The sequence below is a fragment of the Marmota monax genome, unplaced genomic scaffold, assembly GCF_021218885.2.
Source record: "Marmota monax isolate L192 unplaced genomic scaffold, Marmota_monax_Labrador192_F-V1.1 WCK01_AAM20220418_F8-fsc00200, whole genome shotgun sequence".
In the NCBI taxonomy this organism is placed as follows: domain Eukaryota; kingdom Metazoa; phylum Chordata; class Mammalia; order Rodentia; family Sciuridae; genus Marmota; species Marmota monax.
In genome coordinates, this window is record NW_026692549.1 from 1,570,686 (window position 1) to 1,591,263 (window position 20,578).

Sequence of the window (20,578 nt, forward strand, 5' to 3'; positions counted from 1 at the left end):
CAGCAGCCAGGAAACCAATCTTCTTTGCAAGTGGTTTATTTTGGGAAATCTTTGCTCTTTTCAGGACATTTTATGATTTAGAAAACCCAAAGTTCACTCGGGTTTGAAATTACCTTTTTCAAAACACATTTTAATAGTGAAAAACGCTCCATATTTTTCCCCGTTCAGACATGATACTTTTTAAGTTACTTTGTTCAAAGAAAACAATTACTAGTATTAACTGTGCAGTATAAAGCCTCCAACACTTTCTCCTTGGGTGCTGACTTCTTACAGCATGGGAGAACCCTTTCTGTTTGTCTCCACAGAACAGAATTGTACTCCACATACAGTAGACAATCTGCTGTGCGGCCGACCTGACTTTTCACAGAACCAAGATCTATGCTCACTATTCCTACAGCAAATACTAGAAATGACAGAAAATTCAGGCAAAGTAATATATTTTGCAACAATTTTCTTCCAATAAATGACTTATAAGTACTTTCCCACCACACACTGAACAGGTAAGCAGTGTCCAAATTTTAACTGTTACATGAGACAAAATGTCATAGATACTTGCATTTTATGTTACAAACGTGTCATTCCAATTATAGGAAAACTTTATTTCACAGGATGCTGACACCTGGTTCTGAACACAGCGTACACAGCAAATTGGATTTTTAAACCAATCTGTTCATGAAAGCTTATATAGTAACTACATTAAATCTTATTTTCACTAAAAAGTGATCATGTCTACCTTCTTCCAAGGTAGGATATTGTCTAAATATAATCAGACATTTAAGAACTTTGCAACTGGACTAGAATAAGCAGCTCTTAATGAGATTCCTAAATGGCATAGCAGTTTTGATGGACCAACTCCTCAGACAAGACAGATCTAATTTCTCTCTTCCCCAATTCATCTTTACACATGGGAACCATGCAAGATAAAGGCTCAATCTGATAAGGCTTCACATCCTACTGTGCATTCTGGTAGTGTTCTTGGCTACTGTTTTATTTACACTACCTGCAAGTATTCTTTGGGGTGATGGACACCAAAAGCTCTAGTGTCCTTCCCTTTAAACTATCTCTAAAAGTTTGGGAGTACTTGGAAAGCAGCAAGTAAACACGAAACATCTTCCGGGAGTACTGATTTTGGACATTAACACCAAGAAAAAAGGCAAAGTGAAATTCACACTCATTTCTAACAGAACTTCAAGTGGCCCAGCTTCTGAATGCTCATCTTCTTAAAAGGGGGTCAGTCACCTTTGCCATCAAGTAAAAGCAACCACCACCTTTTAAAATGTCTCTTTATGCTGACAGGTCTCCTGAGGTCTGAAGTTTTTCCCCAAGTGACCTTGTCTAGCCAGGATGAAGATGGGGCAGACATTGTGCTAGCCCAACTGCACCATCACTATTTACACCTCAATTCCTGACCAGTCACATCCAGTTTGTGTGATATGACTCAAACAGGCATAAAGGCAGACACAAAGATTTCAAGTTAAGTCACACAGCAATGACAGTTTAAGAACGAAGATGGCACAAGCTGCCCTACTCTATTAGTTCTGAGTGCTTATAAACAAGGGAGGAGTTCACTTGCTTAGATATTTGAAATACAACTTTATTCTGATTCTAAACGAAAAGGAATGGGAATGACAGTAACAAACAAGATTCACCACTGAATATTGTGATGTGACTGTAGCAGTCATATTCGAAACTCAAGAAGGAAACAACTGCGTTCCAAACAGCTAAATATGCAGGTCCAAAAAATGAAGGTATTTTTTTTAACTGCCACATTCGCTCCGAAGCCCATTCATCTCCTTCAGCATTCCACAAATGAAGCACATGTCTGCTTAGCTAGATTTTAGTAAAGTGGCACACACGCGGCACCGCTGACGTCACAGGACAGTTGCCTATAAAACTAGACTTCTGACGCCGGGCTCCAGCTTCATCTTCTCACAGGTCATCATCCTCATCTGGTAGAGCAGTTGTCTGAGCAACCTAGAAAAGAAATGGAGAAATCAAAACATTCCGGATTAAAACTGTCAGGATCCAAAACAAATCTAAGCATTAGCCACAATAAGAACGAGATACCTCTAAATCGTGCTCATACTGCGCCGCCAAAGCAGGGTCCATGACAACCTCTGGTGGGGCAAGAGCAGGCATGGCAACAAACTCCAAGTTAGGGTCTCCAATGAGCTTTCTAGCGAGCCAGAGGAAAGGCTTTTCAAAGTTGTAGTTACTTTTGGCTGAGATGTCATAGTACTATTTAAAACAAAGGAGAAACTTGTAAGAAACTCACCACTGAAACAATGCTCATTCATCCTGAGAACATCCAAGCTAACATTCTTTCACCCATAGTAATACAGCCGTCAACTCCTCCAATCTTATCTAACTTGTAAGTCCGTAAGTTGGTGCTAACATACCTGAAGATTCTTCTTTCGGTGGAAGACAATAGACTTTGCCTTCACTTTCCTGTCCTTAATGTCCACTTTGTTGCCACACAATACGATGGGGATGTTTTCACACACTCGTACCAGATCTCTATGCCAGTTAGGCACGTTCTTGTAAGTAACTCTTGATGTCACATCAAACATTATAATGGCACACTGGGCTGAAAAACATTTATGGCAATCAACACAATCCTAGTTTACCACACAAGCATGGAAGAACCACAAGACTAAAGTTCAATTAATTTTCATCAGCTCTGGGTTATCCCTATATACTCGATTTAAAAATCCCTTCTTCCAATGCTAAAAATGTAAATTTTAAGACACAATATTGGTTAAACTACTTCTTTATAAGAAAACATGAAAGACCAGCTTATTCAAACCATTCTTATATTTCCCCCTAAACACTTTGGGGATGATATGCCTCATCCCCAAAACGTATCAAAAGCAATTAGTGCTCGATCAGCACCCAGAGATCTGCCCGCCTTATTCTGAGAATAGGACCTAGAAATACACTCTCAAAAGGTCCTTGAGGGGCTTGATGTACTAGAGAACATCACGCTTTTGTTTCAAACACCCCAGGTCAGGCCGTCCGCTGACTCGCGGGGAGGCCGCAAGGCTTCCTAGACAAGGAACTGCAGGATGTCCCCGCTGAAGCAGTTCCTCGGCCCTGAGGGGGACGTTCTGTGTCTATCTGCTCGTGCACAAGGAAGGGAAGACATGGAAGGACCCCACCACATTTTCATCAAGGCAGGGAAATCCCAAAGGATACTTTTTAGCTGATGCCACAGTAAATCTTATAACAGCCTCTCCAGTTTCAAAATCGAGCACTAGGGAGCCACATGTAAAACTTGGTGCAGACAGACAGACCCCGGCTCCTCCGCACCGGGGCTACGGGGAAGGTCCCACGGCACCCGGGCAGCGCCACGGGCGCAGGGCTGCTGCCGCCCGCCCCGTCGTGAGCATGACACAGCACGCGCCAGCGCCCGGCCCGCACGCGCGCGGCCCACCTTGGATGTAGTAGCCGTCTCGCAGGCCGCCGAACTTCTCCTGGCCCGCCGTGTCCCAGACGTTGAACTTGATGGGTCCTCTGTTGGTGTGGAACACGAGCGGATGGACCTCCACGCCCAGGGTGGCTGCAAGGCAGGGCGGTCAGCGCGCGCTCCGGGCCCGCCGCCCCGCTCCCCGCGCGCGGCACCTACCTACGTACTTCTTCTCGAACTCGCCGGTCAGGTGGCGTTTCACGAACGTCGTCTTCCCGGTGCCGCCGTCGCCCACCAACACGAGCTGCGGAGACACGCGAGTGAGCCCCGCCCCGCCCCACCCCGCCCCCCGGGCCCGGGCGCCGCGGGGCTCGGTCGGCCGGTACGCACCTTGAACTGCACCTGCGGCTCCCCCTGCGCGGCCATCGCGGCGATCCTGCGGACAGCGGCACGTGGCCTTACAAAGGCGGCGGGGGCCGCGGCGGGCCCGGGGCCCCCGGAGGCCCGGCCCGCCACCCCAACGCCCCGCCGCGCCTCCCCGCCCGCCGCCGCCGCACCCCGGCCCGCCCGGCCCGTAGCCCGCCGCCCCGCACCCGGCCCCGCCGCTACCTTCCAGAAGCGTCTCCGCGCCCGTCCGACTGAGGCTGGAAAGATGGCGGAAGCGCGATTCAAATGCCGGAGACGCAGCCGACGCCGAGCGGAGGGCGGGGCCTCGCGGGGCGGGGCAACGGCGCCGCGCCCAATCACGCGGCTCGCGCGCGCGCACGCACGCACGCACGTACGGAACACCCGGCTCAAGCGGTCGCCGCTGCCGGCTAGCGCTCAAGCGGCTGTGGGTCACGTGGAGGGGCTGAGGCAGGCGCGCACGCGCGCGCGGTGCCGCGCCCGCCGGCTTGGAGGGCGGGCTCTCGGCACGCATGCGCCGACGGCGGGTGGGGCGCCCTGCTTCCGCTGGTCACGCGGGAGGCGGCCAGGCTGCGCGGGAAAGGCCGGTGGGCGGGTGCTGCTGATTGCTGGCTGTTCCCGGGCACTCTCAGGCCCCAGCCGCCGCGCCGTGTCCCCGGACGCTCCGGGCCCGCTTGCGGGCGGGCCGGGTTAAGAATGAATGAATACTTATATCCTGCTCGCGGCCCACCGCTGCCTCCGCCTGGGCGGTGCCCGCTCCCCTCGCCCCGGCCGCGCCCTGGGCGGAGGCGGCCTGCTGCGCCCGGCGGGCCGGCCAGGATCGTTCTGCTCCCCAGCAGGCCCGGTGGCCCGAGCCCAGAGCTGCAGGCATTGTCCGCGACCTGATGCTGCGGCCATCCGTGCGCACGGGCCGACCCCACCCCGGCCTCGGGTTTCCATGGTTCGGGAGAGGCCCTGGCGTTAAATTCGCGGGCATCCAGTGACCGCCCTCCCCGCCGCCTGGCCTTTAAAAGGCAGGCAGACCACGTGTTAATAGGGCTCAGGAGATCCCGAAAGGGCAATGTGGAGAAAAGCAGTCACTAAAGAAGGACGCGATGCTGGCTTTATGTACTTCAACACTATTACGTAATCCTACAGAGAGGTTTTACATGTAGTATAATGCCATTTGCGCGCAAATATGTGTATGTGTGTATGTACACTCACATATATACATACACACATATTTTTTTTTCTTGTTTTCCAAAAGTAATTGAAGCAAAAATTTACACTTGCCACTGTGCGCTTCTGGGTGGAAGAGTACCAGAGGCACCCTGCCACACAAGTCATGGAAAATAGGTCAAGCCAGGAGCTCTAGTACCCATCCTGTTACATGGTGCTCCCAGGTGGCTGGTTTGTTAGCTGCACGCGTCCCTTACTGGCCCAAGCAGAATTTGCAAAGGTCGTCATCATAGAGGTAAGAGAAACAGGAAAGCACTCAATGAGATAGGCATAGGGGATGTTGCCAGCACTACCATCCAGGCGTCTGTGAGCCTGGACATCATGGCTTGGCAGTTTACGTAGATACTTGCCTTTGCAAAGTGGATTGCTAACCTATGCTTAACTTGCATTTTATCAGAATTGCAGCCACTGAGTATATGCAGGACCCTGAGCCCAATCCCCTGCACCAAAACAAAAGCAAAAACCCCCATCTAAACACAGGTTTGTGCAGACTTGGAAAAAAAGGTGCAAAAGTAGTAGAAGGAATTTCAGCTTATCCTTCTGATTTCCCCTAATGTTAGAATGACTTGATGTTTTCATTTGTCTTTACCATTCCTGCTCTTCTTGAAATATATGTATATAGGTAGGATTTTAAAAAATCATGTCTGTGTATGTATATGTATGATTTTTCTTCTGAAATATTTTACAGTGCAGAATGCCCCTTAGTGTGTATTTCTTAAAACCAAGAACATTCTGCTACATAGCCATGTGCATTAATAAAAATATTTTTTTAAAGAAATCAGAAGATGGACATTGTTGTAACTGTTATCTAATGGGCAGACCTAACTTGCCAGTAGTCTCACTTTTATCTGGTCCTGGATCCAACCCAGGCTACCTGTTCCTTTTAATTGTCAGGTCCCCTTAGTTTCTTTCTATCTGGAACCGTCTTTCATGATCTTGACACTTGGGTGGAGTATGGGGTGGGCCCATTCTTCTGAGGAATACCTTCACTACAGCTTGGATCTGGAGTGTCCTCCAAAGGTCATGCGTTAAAGGCTCGGTCCTTGGTGTTATGGGAGACAGTGCAAGCTTTAAGAGGGAGAGCCTAGTTAGTGGGTGTTAGGTCATTGGGGGGCACCCTTGAAGAGATTAGTGGGACTCCAGCCCCTTTTCCTTTTTCAGTTTTGCTTCCTGGCCATGAAGTTAATGGGTTTTATTAAAAATACTGAGGTGCCATAAGAAATTGGGCATGAGCTGGAAAGTGGGTGGGCAAGGCATTTACTCCTGTCAAAAGGTGTTTGAGGGGAACCTGGCTAGTAAGCATGTCTGGGTGGCCATATCCTGATTGGGGAACTCAGTGATAAAATTAGCGACTAGCTAATTTTAAAACTGGGGCGGGAAAGGGGATTAGATCCATTAAGGCTCTATTCTGAAAATGGACCACTGGGCTTTGTGTCTCCCACACTTCGCTTCACCGTGCATTCTCCAGGACGTGCAGCCTCACCACAGGCTCAGAGCAGGGGGCAGCAGATCATAGGCTGAAAGCTCCAAACAGCCTGCCGAAATAAACCTGTCCCTTTCTGAGCGGTCACCTCAGGCTTTGTTGTCACAGAAGGAAGCTTACCAACACAGGGCCTCCATTGGGATTTTCTGATGTCCCCGTGGTTAGATTTGGCTTGTACGGCTTGGTTGGAGACACCACAAGTGTGATGTGGGCCCTTCTTGGCACATCTCAGCAGGCACAGAGCAATCTTTTAAAACCTATCAGGCCACCCTACGTGCCTCCTATAACTGGGCCATAGTTGAGGTTTTCTTGCTTTGGGTGACCTGGCTTGGGCTGGCCTCTGCTGGTCCACCCCCTGGACTCCCACGAAGACCTTGACCTTTCAGAATCTCACCCTAGCCAAGTTTGCCTTTGCTGCTTGGTCTTTGCACCTCAGGGTCCCTGTCTGAAAGCTCTTGCTTTCAAAAAACCTTTCTCACCCCCTAGCTCCTTGGACAGCCCACCCTGACCTCCTAATCTCCCCCACCCCCAGGCATTCCCCATGTCACTGCTTCATTTATTTTCCCCACAGCACCTGAAAACATCTCATTTAATTATTTACAGGCTTGTCATTTACTTTCCCACACTAGGACAAATGAAGACCCTATTTGTCATGACATTCAAAGTACCCAGCACAGTACCTGACACAAATATCTGTTGAATTACTAAGCACATTACTCTTAACCCTTTCTGAATACAGAAAGAATAACCAGAAACAGCAACAATATTTATATTCTAATAAAAATAATGTGATTTAAATATACAAGCTTTTAGAATTTTTATTTTGCTATTACATTCCTAAGTCTAATCATTAAACAAACATCTACCAAATATAGGGCCCGGCTTTTGTTTATGTAGTTCCCATAAGCCTTGTTGACTTTACAACCAATAAGGAAGCCATCCTTCCTCCTCCTCTTCTCTTTCCTTGTTTTTTTCTGGTAGTGCTGAGAAGTAACTTAGCAAGATCCTACCTCAAAATAAAAGGGTACATGATGTAGTTCAATGGTAGAGTGTTCCTGGGATTAATCCCTATTACCCCCCAAAAAGCTGAGTCCCCCTGCATGTACGGTCTCGGGTGTGCTAGGCAGGTACTTTGCCACTGGGCTGCACCCCAGCCCCAAGGAAGCTGTTCTCAAAGATGCCATTATCTATTTCATCCATCAGTCCAGCTGATACATGTCTACAATCATCAAATTAGATATTTGCGGGCTGGTGTTGTAGCTCAGTGATAGAGAGCTTGTGTTGCATGAGTGAGGCACTGGGTTCTAGCCTCAGCACCATACAAAAATAAGTAAATAAAGATACTGTGTCCATCTACAACTAAAAAAATTTTAAATTAGATATTTGCTCATCATTAAATTTTCTTTTCTTTATTTCTATTTTTTTTTTTTTCTGGTGTTGTTGGGAATTTAACCCCAGGCCTTGCATATGCAAGGTGAGTACTCTACTAACTGAGCTACATCCCCAGCCCTTCATCATTACATTTTTTATAAGGGGAGCACATGGCTGAACAGAATACATGACTTCTTAGCATTAACACAGAATTTGTTTTCCCAAGAGGAAAATGGAAGCCAGGGCCCAGATGCATTCCTGTGGTCCAGCAAGAGGTTGAGGCAAGGAAATGGCAAGTTCAAGACTAGCCTGTGCAACCTTGTCCCAAATTAAAAAATAAAAAGGACTGGGGATGTAGCTCAGTGGTAGAGTACCCCTGAGATCAGTCCCTCAAACAGAAGCTGAGGTTCTCTGCAAGTTGCAAGAACTGCACCTACCTGTCAGCCAGGTGAGTGCTTCTCAGAAGCAGAGCTTCTGGTCTCGCCCCAGCAATACCTTCCTTGCCATTCCATGGCACCTGGACCCAGCAAGCCCTCATTTGTTCCTGACCCAGGTCTGAAGTGTTTTATTACTGTTTCATGCTGTTACCTTCCCCGCCCCCCCCCCCCCCCGCTCATTTTGCAGTGCTAGGCAAGTGTTCTGTCACTAAGCTGAGGCCCATCTCTTCAAGCCATTAACTTCTGCAATTTGTTTTACAGTGATAGTTAACTAACAACAAAAAATATGGATGATCTCACATAAAAACCTAGGCATCTGGTTTACTTTGAAAACCCTAAGATTGGGAGACATTGGCCCCATTTCTTTTTTTTTTTTAAAGAGAGAGGAGAGAGAGAGAGAGAGAGAGGGGAGGGAGAGAGAGAGAGAGAGAGAGAATTTTTTTTTTTTAATGTTTATTTTTTAGTTATTGGCGGACATAACATCTTTGTATGTGGTGCTGAGGATCAAACCCGGGCCGCACGCATGCCAGGCGAGCGCGCTACCACTTGAGCCACATCCCCAGCCCCTTGGCCCATTTCTTGTGTGGCTACAGCCATTTGCCCGTGGAAAGCCAATGTCTCTCAAGGATGAAGCAAGCACTCAGTGGCCTCAGGCCTGGGGCCTTCACACCCCTCAGCCGGCAGTGCCACTGACACACAGCTGCTCTGCTCCCTCCCTCACCTGCCTGAGTTCTCCAGCTCCAGTGCAGTGAGCTGCAGGGGTGGTGATGAAGGAATGCACCACCTGGGGCTTACGGAGCATCTATGTGGTGCCCACTGTGTACTCAGCACTCTCCAGGACTGGGGCAGTGAATAGCCAGGAGATGAATGCGATGAGTCAGCAGTACAGGGCTGGCCTCCTGCATCTCTGGTTGTGTGCAGCCGTGGATTCAACAAAGAGCAGATGGAAAGTATCAGGGAAATACAGTGCATCTTTATTGAACATGTTCAGCTTTTTTCTGTCTTTCTTCTCCAAACAATACACTACTTGCATTGCATGTGCATCGTGTAAGCATTACAAGTGATGGGGAAGTGCCACACACCTGCAGCTTCACTGCCTGTGGGGGTCCTGGAGCCCATCCCATGGGCACTGAGGGACGACTGCAGGAGAGCCAGTGGTGACTGCTCAGACGGAGGAAACAGCAGTGGAAGGGACACAGAGTGTCGGAGAAAGAAGGTGGTGTGCGAGTCGGGTGACCAGCGGCCCTCCCTAGGGAAGGAGCCAGGGGGAGGGGGAGGACTCCAGGAAGCGGCTGGGGTGCAGGAATGCACCTGTGCCTTGGCTTCCATTTTCCTTTTTTCCTGATAATCCGGGATGGCGAACATCCAGCAGCTGGGAGGGCTGAGCTCAGAGGTCAGGAGCTGCTCACTTTCTGTGAGCCCCTGCTGTGGTCTGTGTGGGTGTCCCAGGTCCTACCCTGAAGTCTCACCCCGAGGTGATGCACCAGGAGGCTGGCTTCCAGAGGCCACTAGGTCATGGGTGGAGCCTCATGTCTGGGACCAGGTCCTTCAGGAGTCCCCAGAGAGTTCTCTCCCTTCCACCATGTGAGGGCTCAGAGAAGCGCCGCCTGTGAACCAGGTGGCAGCTTGTCCCTGACGCCAGATCCGGGCACCTTGCTCCTGGACTCCCTGCTTCTAGAGCTGAGAGAGCTGTCTCTGCTGTCCATACACCACCCTGTCTACAGTAAAGGCCATCTCAGCCGGAACAGACCCACAATCTCCCAAACTGGGAGTGCCCACTGCTGTTTAGCAAGAGGAACTTCAGCCACGGGGCATTGGCAGGCCACTACAGCACAGTCAGTTTCTACAAAAGAAACCTTCATTCTGTGTCCCAAGCCACCTTAGGAGAACCTGGTCCAGGGAAGCAGTAGAAAACACTAAGGACTCAGGAGCCTGAGGCAGGAGGATGGCCGGTCTGAGGTCCACCTTAGCAACCTGTCTCAAACAATGAAAAGGGCTGGGGATGTAGCTTAGTGGCAGAGCACTCCTGGGTTCAGTTTCCAGTAATGAAAAAAAAAAAAAGTAGGTATATGTACTTTTTCAGTTTCAAAAAAACTCTACCTATCTAGTGGTACTGGGACCTGAGCGCAGGGTGCTTTACCACTGAGCTATATTGCTAGCCCTTTTAATTTTAAATTTAGAGATAGGGTCTTGCTAAGTTACCCAGGCTGGCCTCAAACGTATGATCCTCCTGCCTCAGACTCCCAAGCAACTGGATTACAGGCTATGCACCATAGTGCCTGGCTTGTGGTACATTTAGTTTTTATTTTTTAGTATTGGGGATTGAACCCAGGGGTGCTTTACCATTGAGCTACATACCAGCCCTTTTAAGATTTTGAGACACTGTCAATTTATTAAATTGCCCAGGTTGACCTTGAATCTGCAATCCTCCCACCTCAGCCTCCCAAAATGCTGGGATTACAGGCGTGTGCCAGTGTGTCTGGCTTTAGGTACATTTTAAATGCTTGCTTTTAACAAATGAACGCTTATGAGACTTGCCAACAGCCAATGAATGTAACGTTACTATTCTATTTATAAGGTAACGACAGGGTAGACATGGCTTCCTAGGGCTGCTGTAAGAAAATACCACAAGCTGGGTGCCTGAAAATAAAAGAAATTTGCTTTTTCATAATCAAGGCATGGGTAGGACCATGCCCTCCCTGACAGCCCCTAGGGAGTGTGTCCCCTGCTGCTCATAGCTTCTGGCCTTGCTGGCCATCTTCCATGGCCCTGAGCAGTAGGCTACTGGCTTTGGTCAGTTTCGGCTCCTGTATGTCCTGCATCCTCTCCTCCATGAGTCTGTCCCCTTTCCTCCTGAGGACACCAGTTACAGCAGCAGAACCTCTCCTAAAGACCCCATCTTACCTTGATCTCCTGCAAAGACCTTTTACAAAAGATGTCAGTTTTGCCAGGTACCCATGCTGACGAGATGAGCTGGGTTCAAAAGAGCTGGCTGCAACATTAAGATAAGAAAACAGTGAGAAATCACGCAACACAGGAGTTTTCACGTGGAGGGTAGGACGGCTCTGTGACCTTAAGGGGCAGCTTCCACACTGGAAGGCGCTGGAAAGAGAGTGCACTGGAATCTCTTTATTTTATAGGGGGACACACAAAGGAGATTCGATGGAATGTTCTTTACCAAATAAGGCAGGGGTTAAGGTTTTAAAGGTGGAGTCTTGCTTCATGATGTCTTGTGGTCAGCAGACTGATTGACATCTTGGCAAGTCACACCATCTCAGGTGCTGTGTGGAGCAGCACACATAGTGAGAGGAGAGGGGCACTTACACCGCACAGCCCAATCAGTGTGCAATGCCAGACCTGTCCCCTCATATAGCTCCAATGTGCAAAGCTCACACACTCAGCTCATGGATGGCTTACGACAGGTCAGGTTCCTAGGAATGGTGGAGGGAATTTTGAAGATACAATTCAACCTCTAACAGGTTTATTAAAAATTACTCTTTTATATAATGGTCCAGAGCTGGGGCACAAGTTCAAGGTTCAAGGTTGCCCAACAGGGCTTTTACAGTTCCTGGAGTGAAACTGCTGGGTCAGAATGGACTGTATTTCCTGTTTTCTTCTCCCTGGAAGGTGGGAGAATGGTGTCACACTGTGGTTTAGCTTTTTTCCCTGATAATCAGGGATGTCTAGATTTTTTCTTCCCAACAGCCATTCTTGCCCAATAGGCATCTCCTTGGAAGTGAACTACTTTTAGCATTTCCAGCATCTTTCTCCTGGACAGCATCGTTGCTCTTAAGAGACAGACTTGGATTTGGGCAGTGATTCACAATCAGGCAGCACTAGAGCAGGAGCAGCAGGACTCAGTCCCGGAGTGCTGGGGGCACTTTCATAAGTGCTGGAGGAAGTGGCAAAGATTTCTGCTGGTGGAATTGGGATGTTCCTCGTGTCCCCAGTTAGAGCTGGCAGTCCCTGGAGGGCTGGTCCTATGCTTCCTACTTCTGTGCACATGGAGTTGAGCTTTGGTTTGCTTACAGAGGAGCCCAGGTAGAATGAGGACCTCCAGCTAATTTTTTAACAATGCTAACCCCAAAATCTTGGTGTGTGAACTGTACCCTGTCTCCTTTTCATTCACACAGTGACATGATGAATAACTCTCTTGACAATGGGACAACGGTTTGTGTGGCTGGCAGAAAAATGGATCTTGTGACATCCAGGCCCCAGTCCCTAGAACCTGTGAGCCTACCACTCACAGTGCCAGTGGGAATGTTCTGGATTATCTGAGCTGACTGATCACCAGAGTTCTCAAGCACTCAGGTCATTTCTGGCTGTGGTCAGGGAGAGGAATGTGAGGCCAGAGAATTGAGTGAGGCTGGGGCTACTGCACTGACCTTGGGGGAGGGGTGGCCTCTGGAGGCTAGATATGGAGGAAATGGAGTCTTTCCTGGAGCCTCAAGGAGCCAGCTCTGATTCCAGTCCAGTGAGCCTGGGCTAAACATCTGACCTTTCGGACCCAAACAGTAAATCTGTGTTGCCTTAAGTCACTAGGTTTGTGGCAATTTGTGACAGCAGCCATATAAAGCTAATACATTTACTGATATTATATTTTAAAAGCTATTTCCAGATAATATGTTAAGCCCTACCTTTAAAAGGGTAGCCCATTTCTACACTTCAAGTAATGATAAATTAAGCAAAGCTATCACATTCTCAAATGCCATAAAAGCTGATGCTCATTTAAATCTGCATCAATACAGGAGCTGGAGGCAGATTAACAATCAGCTAGCAAAACTTCTCATTCGTTATGGCTGTTAATCTGAATGGATTTAAATTATTTCCTTGTTATTTCATTTAGTGCAATAAAAATAAGTTAGAATCACAGGTGTTTCTTGTGGGAAGCCGTTCTCGCACGTGATTTGAGCTACCTCCCTGGCTGGGTGTGAGGCGCTTAGATAAGCTGTGTCAGAGTCTTCCCCACCCTTCCCCAGGTGCGAGGGCTTGTCAGTGTGGGGTGTGACTGACCACTGACCTGAAAACCAATCACTGACCCTGACCTTGGAATGCTGCCCCCTTTGACCTTCATTGGATGGAATTTTCCCCTGAATTTTTTTGTTCCCCAATAAAAAAGCTCACTCCCTGGCATGTTTCTCTCTTGCTGGCCTCTTGTGTAAACCTCGCTACGGCATCAGGTGGCTACAGGCAAGAGCTGGGAGAAGCCGTCTCTGAGCTGGGCAAACAAAAGGTAAATTGAGAGTCATGTGTCTTTAATTTGAACTCACTAGTTAACTTTTTATGTTTTGAACCTCTAGTATGAAGCTAGCGTGCTGGTCGTGTGGCTGAGTTTCTTTCTCTTTTATTGGTGACTGAACCCAGGGCCTTGAGAATGCTAAGCATGAGCTTAGCCACCGCCCATCATAGAACTGTCAAATAAGCAGAACCCTGCTGCTGACCAGAGGTGCCATCTTGGACAAGCTAGTGGACACCACTGGCTTGTTTTCCCACTGGTGATGTCAATAGGGCCTTCCCATGGGGAAGGTACCTCAGGGTCAGTACTCTCCAAAATGAAGCCATTAACACATCTGGCCAGTGTATGCACCCTGCAAACAAGGCACATGAGGCTGGGTAATTCCATAGCTCATTTTTTGGGGGGCAGGTTCTGGGGATTGCACCCAGGACTACTTTACCACTAAGCCACATCCCCAGCCCTTTTTATTTTTTTTAATTTTTTATTGTTGGTTGTTCAAAACATTACAAATTTCTTGATATATCATATTTCACACTTTGATTCAAGTGGGTCCTTTTTATTTATGTATTTTGAGACAGGGACTTGCTAAGTTGCTGAGGCTGACCTGGAACTCAGGATCCTCCTGCCTCAGCTTCCCAAGTCACTGAGATGACAGGCTGTTTTAAGTATTTAAGATAATTTGTGAACAAAACAGACAAAAATCCCTGTCCTTAAGTTCCAGGGACAAAGAAAACTGCATTTATTTGGGGCTAATTGAGATTGAAACCTGGGAAAACATGAATTCAAGCAGTCTTGAGATGTTCTCCAAGGTTTTACAAAGTGGCAGCTATCTTTACTGTTAACCCCAATAAGTTGGAAATTATATCACTGTTGGTCAGGAACTATGGTGCTGGCAGAAGTTAGGAAGTCCCTCTCTATCCTAATGTCTCTATAAATTATACCTTTCATGTTCTAAAATCTACACATTAAGAGATGTAATTATAAATGTATAAATATTATATGCACATCCTGATGGTTGTTTCTTGTGGAAATCCTGACAGAACTGCCACCCTAGATTTCTGGCAAACTTTGTGTTCTGCCTAGTGTCTTAAATGGAGACCTGGCTCACAGGGTGTGTAAGACATAAAGACATGAATACACTTAAAACTCCTAACACCCTGCCTGGTCTACCGTGAGTTCAACATGTGTTAGTGTCACTGCATGGATGCAGAAATGGGGGCTGAAGTTCAGAGATTGAATGACTGCAGCCACCCAATTGCTGGAAGGAGCCAGGGGCCCAGAGCCCAAGTGCTGAGCCCCTTGATTCCTGTGGACTCAGGACACTGAGATGGCCCTTGGATTGGTGGAATTTTGCATGGTAGGCTGCTACCTTAAGGGAAAGAGTCCCTTTGGGAAACAGCCACCTTTCCTGGAGTACTGTCTTCCATGCTCTTTAGTATTCCGTCTCCTGGAGGGAGGAGCCAAGAGTATTTGGTGCATTTTATGAAGCAAATTTGCCATCCCCTTTTTAGAAGATAGTCATTTCTTATAACTAGAGCCTTAAACTTACGTCCTTACAGTTTAAATGCTTAAAAAAACAAAACAAAACAAAACAAAAACACAGGCTGGGGGTATGACTCAGAGGTACAGCACTTGCCTAGCATGCAGGCGGCCCTGGGTCAGATTTCCAGCATTGCCCCAAATACATACACACACACACACACACACACACACACACACACACACACACACACAGTATTCTTACCTCCCTCTCTCCCATTTACAATTCCATTCCTGCTCTGGCTGGAAAGGGGTGTGTTCGGTTGTCAACTCAGTACTATAAAAACCGCTGCCTGCGTTATTCTATAATTTGGAATAATCAGTTGGGGGAAGGGGTCGGGGAAACCAGGCAGGGGCCAATACTTATTGGAGATTACAAGTCCCAGTGGCTGAAGCAAGGTCTGAAAGCGAAGAGCCTGGTCCACTGGAGGAGGACGCCTTCTGGTGGGGAACTCCAAGAGATGGTGAGGAGGGGAAAAGGGCATGGTGGTGGTGGGGGTAGGCTGCAGGGCCCAAGTTTGGGAATCTATGGGAATCGGAAGAGGAATTTGAAAGTGAGCCTGTGCATTATAAATTATTCTCTTCTGATCCTCTTAGAGGTACCTTAATAAAGACTGACATCATTTTAAATTTTTTGACTGTGGGGCACTTTTTCCTTGAAAGAGTCACAAACCCTGGGCACCCGGGCGCCCTGTTCAGCCTCGGGAACGTTCCCGGCTGGACGCGTTCTGTCGAGTTCACATTGGCATCAACGGCTCCCACTGAGAGGACTTTGCAGAGGACCCCCGCCGGAGCAGCGAAGGCTGCACTCCCAGACCTTCTAACCGCGCAGCACAACGACCCCAGGGCCTCCTTTGTCGTTTCCTGGTACATGAACTTACTTTCCATGGGGTGGAGGTGGCACGGTGTGACTTCTGCCGCCACCACGTGTTAAGGAGCTGCTCTTCCACGTAGGACCCACCTGGTCCCCGCCACTACTTTCACTCCCGGGGCCTCAGGCACTTCCGGTCGCAGGTGGTCATGTGACCCAGGTCTGGCCTATCACAGCCCACAGGCCCCTGACCTGTGATTGGTTCGGCGCTAGGCAAATGATCGGAGTTGATCCAATCAGAGTGCAGCTGGGGAGCGAGCCTGCGGCCGAGGGAGGCGCTCCCCCGAGAACGTCTGCTTGTCCGGGGGTCGGCGCTGGGGGCTCTCCGCTAGGTCGGCGGGACGCCGTCTGCATCGAGCCCGGTGACAGGGGAGTCAGGTCTTTCCCGCGTGCCTTTGGCGTCCAGGGATCTTTTCGGGAATGGGTCCGTCCGTGCAAACCGTATTGCGCCCACGTTCTGTGCTGGAGGGCGCTGGGCTGTGCGCAGGCTGACGCGCGTGACTGCGCCAGCGCGGCTTCTTCGGGCCTCGTTCTGAGCATCCCGGGTTGGTAGAGGTCTGATTTTTTCATCAGGTCTTAAAGTCAGTACCGAATCTAAAGGTGGCATTTAGGGCTGGGGATGTGGCTCCAGCGGTGGCGCGCTCGCCTGGCATGCGTGCGGTCCGGGTTCGATCCTCAGCACCACATACAAACAAAGATGTTGTGTCCGCCGAAAACTGAAAAATAAATATTAAAAATTCTCTCTCTCTCTCTCTCTCTCTCTCTCTCTCTCTCTTTAAAAAAAAAAATTTAAAAAAAAAGGTGGCATTTACCGGCTCACACAGGCAAGTCCCGGGATGTGCTGTATGCATCTCGAGCTCAAAGGAAGTGTCCTGAGAGCAGTGCTTTCTAAAGCCTCTCTCAGTTCTACTTCCTTCTGAAAAATTTGCATCCTCCCCCCCCACACACACACACCTCTAGAGGGCCCCAGGAACTAGAATTAGCCTACACTCCCAGACCTTCTAAAAATTTTGAGACAGGGTCTTGCTGAGTTGTCCAAGTTGGCGTCTAGCTTGAAATCTTCCTTTTTCTTTCTTCTTTTTTACATATAAACTTAGTGCTCAGACAAGTTCGTGCAGTTATTTCCATCTAATTTTGTAGCTTAGTCAAAATAGAGAATTTTTGTTAAACTCACTTTCATCAAATTATTGGTTTTGATTTAAGATGAACAAATTTCAAAGTAATAAAGAGGTAAGTCTGGCGCTAGGTGCACCCAAGTCCAAGTCACTACCATCTGTCTCCCAGTCCCTTTTTTTTTTTTTTTTGCACCAGGGATTGAACCCAGGATGCTTAATTACTGAACCACATCCTCAGCCCTTTATTTTGAGACAGGGTTTTGCAAAGTTACTTAGGGCCTCATTAAATTGCTGAGGTTAGCTTTGAATAGATACTCTCCTGCCTCAGCCTCCTATGTCGTTGGGATTAGCACCACCATGCCCCACCAGCCCAGTTCATTTTGTCTCTGCTTCCTTTACTCCCTGTTACTGACTGTTGTCTTCCCTTCAGAGTTCAACGTTGAAGCCAAATGTGCAATAAGGCCTTTAGGGAGGTCATTAAGGTTAAATGAAATCTGAGAGAGAGGCCCCATCTGCTATAATTGGTGCCTTTAGAAAGAGGAAGAAACCCTAGACCTTGCCCCACTCTCTGAGTGTGCAGGAAAGGCCATTGGAGGACACATCAGAAGTTCATCTCCTCTAGTCACCAGAAACTCAATTTGTTCACATTTTCACCATGGACTTGTAGCTTCCAGAACTTGAGAAAATAAATGTCTATTGCTTAAGCCACCCAGGCTATGCTACTATGTTATATTAGCCTGAGCTTATTAATACAATCCTCCATTAAAAATCAAGAACGATTACACTACTGAAGTGGCTCTGTACAGCCAGAGGAATGAGAGATTTTGCTCCATTTGTGTACAATACATCAAAATGCATTCTACTGTAAAATGAATAAATACATAAATTTTAAAAAATCCAAGAACAAAATCAACATAGCACCAAATTCCAAACTCCCATGTGTTATATGTATAGATTATTCTTTTCAAATATATTTTTATTTATTTTTTTGTTGGTACTGGGGATTGAACCCAAGACCCGGCACATGCTGGGCAAGTCCTCTACCAATGAACTACACTCCCAGCCTTTTTTTTTTTTTTAAGAGAGAGAATTTCAATATTTATTTTATTTTTTAGTTTTTTTGGCGGACACAACATCTTTGTTTATATGTGGTGCTGGGGATTGAACCCGGGCCGCACGCATGCCAGGCAAGCGTGCTACCGCTTAAGCCACATCCCCAGCCCAATCCCAGCCTTTTTTAATTTAATTTTTTGAGACAGTGTCTCCCCAAGTTGCCCAGGCTGGGCTCAAACTTTCTATTCTCTTGCCTCAGTATTGGGAGTAGCTGGGATTACAATTGTGAGCCACTGCACCAGGCTTGGTCCCTCCTCTTGGCCAACTAGATAATAACAACAAGATTTAGGGTGGGATCTTTTTCTTACCAAAGGACACCAGTCACCATAGCATATGCACTGGAGATTCAGTAGGAACTCTGAACACTGGCTCTGTTAAGCTTCCCTGGTTGGCAGTACCTTTTCTGTATCAAACAGTGAAAGTACACGGTCCTGATCCTACCAAGAGGGAACAATGGAACCCAGGCACGGGGTGTGGGGGCGTATTTCCCCGACTTCTATCCTATGCACTTTTTAAAAAACCAATATTTTAATTATAGTTATTAACACATTAATTGTAAAAATCAACGGGATTCACTGGGATATCTCCCCACATGCAAATGTCCTGTGTCCATCATGCCCATCCATCCTTCTTCTATTCTCAATCTCGCTGTCCTCCCTTTATTTACTTCTTCCCATGGCTGATGTTAATCTGCATCCTCTCCCAGTAAGCAGTGGTTAACTGTGAATACAGCAGTGAATTCGGAGTCCTGCCAGCGAATTATCAAAGCTGAGAGTGGTTTTGCAAATGCCCAGAACTTGCAGTTGGTGTCTGAAGTGAGGGTGGTCTTGAGGGGGCTGTTCCCTGTGTGTGGCTGACCTGTACTGAGCACCTTCCATGACCAGCGTAATTCAGGCACCTCTCAGTTCTCCACGCCACGCCCGTCTTCTTTTTCCACTTATTGGTCTGTATTCCTGTTTCTCCCACTGGGCGTGCACCCCAGGGCAGAGGTTGAGGTGCTTTACATATGATGAGACTAATCACCATACTCGGGCCCTTTAGGATTATGTGCTTTATTTTCTCTTGGCTTTTATTCACACCAGACTGGGTATGGTTCTGATACCACCAGTTATCCCTGACTAGGCCCAGGAATGCTCGGTGGGAGGGCCAAAAGATGGGAACCAGGTGGGCTGAAGGAGAAAGGGCAGTGTGGAGTATCCAAGGACACATTAACAACCTCATAGCTCCCTGTAGGGAGGGGAAATTCCTGGGACAGCTTACCTTGGCAACAGGTTGGAGCAGGGGCAGGTTCTTGATAAGATCACTCAGGGGAGTCTCTAACTTCCCAGACTCACTCAAAATTGGCCTCCTAGATCCGGCCTGACTCGATTTACCTATCTACACTGCCTGCCTGTCTAATTATGGCTGCATCCCCCCTCTAATTTTAGAAACTGCTTACTGCTGTAAGGAGAAGGGGCAACATTTGTTCTGGCTGCTTCAAAGCCAGAGGGGGTGACGTGAGGGGGCACGACATGAGGGGGCAAGCAGCTTTGGAGTTCGCTTTTAGAAGTCAGGTTGGATTGAAGTCTGGTTGGGGAAGAACCGGTTGTAAAATCATCTGGGGATGGGTGCTTGTATGAGAGAAACAAAACCATGAGTACTGAATAATGTTGCAGCAGCTGGAACACATCACTGTATAATATTAGTCCTCTCACCAGGAAGAGTGAGGACTGAGAAGTTGTCCCCTAACAAAGTTGGAGAGGACAAGGCCTTTATTTAGTAATGTAGATCTTTAACATCCCCAGTTATCAGGAATGTAAACACAACATTTAACTTTTAATGTTACAGATGTTCATCCCCATAAGATGTAGTTAAATACTTTAATGTCATCTGGTCTTGTAAAATCCTGCTACTGTTATGACCTCTGTGTCTAGTAGAGAACCCCTTAATGCTGTTACTTAGGGTGGGATAATCATACTAGCAAACACCAAGCCTACCTGTGTAGGTGAGGAATATCTGTAGGCCTTAAACTAAAAACTACTCTGGCAGTTCCTTTTGATAGTGAGTTTCTTTTGATAGTTAGCAGGCATTCCTGTCCAAGAACCTCTCTTTTGTAGCCTTCAGTCTTACTTATTTTGGGGGCTAACACAAGGTGTATACCTTAAATTTCTTCTTCTTCTTCTTCTTCTTCTTCTTCTTCTTCTTCTTATTATTATTATTATTATTATTATTATTATTATTTTAAATGCCCAGGAATGGCTGTGTTTCAGTTTTAACTATTTTTGCTAGGTGTTTAAAATGAAGCAGTCAAACTGACTTTTGTTTCTATCTATTGTTAACAGTTGGCTGAGTTTCCATGGGAGTCACTCCTGGGGGAACTTGAGAGCAGCTTCTCAGTTCTGCTA

General features: G+C 47.6%; 1 protein-coding gene and 1 long non-coding RNA gene across 3 annotated transcripts; both read right to left on the minus strand.

The window, feature by feature from the left end:
- Positions 1 to 1,573: 1,573 nt before the first annotated feature.
- Ran (RAN, member RAS oncogene family) lies at positions 1,574 to 4,128 on the minus strand. Its single transcript, XM_046445860.2, has 7 exons — positions 4,016 to 4,128; positions 3,797 to 3,842; positions 3,626 to 3,710; positions 3,434 to 3,559; positions 2,400 to 2,587; positions 2,068 to 2,238; positions 1,574 to 1,974 (listed from the first exon to the last, which is right to left on the minus strand). Exons 2-7 carry the CDS (start codon positions 3,830 to 3,832, stop codon positions 1,930 to 1,932), a joined length of 651 nt encoding a protein of 216 aa, XP_046301816.1. The 5' UTR covers positions 3,833 to 3,842; positions 4,016 to 4,128; the 3' UTR covers positions 1,574 to 1,929.
- A 5,143-nt stretch (positions 4,129 to 9,271) lies between these two features.
- LOC124093512 (uncharacterized) lies at positions 9,272 to 16,838 on the minus strand. 2 transcript variants are annotated; one of them, XR_009226904.1, is made up of 3 exons: positions 15,977 to 16,732; positions 11,225 to 11,312; positions 9,272 to 10,960 (listed from the first exon to the last, which is right to left on the minus strand). It is a non-coding gene; the product is annotated as an uncharacterized LOC124093512 (long non-coding RNA). The 2 variants fall into 2 exon arrangements; XR_009226903.1 differs by lacking the exon at positions 9,272 to 10,960 and adding an exon at positions 16,779 to 16,838 and having other exon boundaries at positions 10,967 to 11,312; positions 15,977 to 16,682.
- Between the last annotated feature and the right edge of the window lie 3,740 nt (positions 16,839 to 20,578).

Coding starts and splice junctions, on each gene's coding strand:
- Ran (XM_046445860.2), bottom strand. CDS start 3,832: ATGGCCGCGCAGGGGGAGCCGCAGGTGCAGTTCAAG. Junction 3,711..3,796: donor AGCCGCAGGTGCAGTTCAAG/GTGCGTACCGGC, acceptor GTGTCTCCGCAG/CTCGTGTTGGTGGGCGACGG. Junction 3,560..3,625: donor GTTCGAGAAGAAGTACGTAG/GTAGGTGCCGCG, acceptor CCTGCCTTGCAG/CCACCCTGGGCGTGGAGGTC.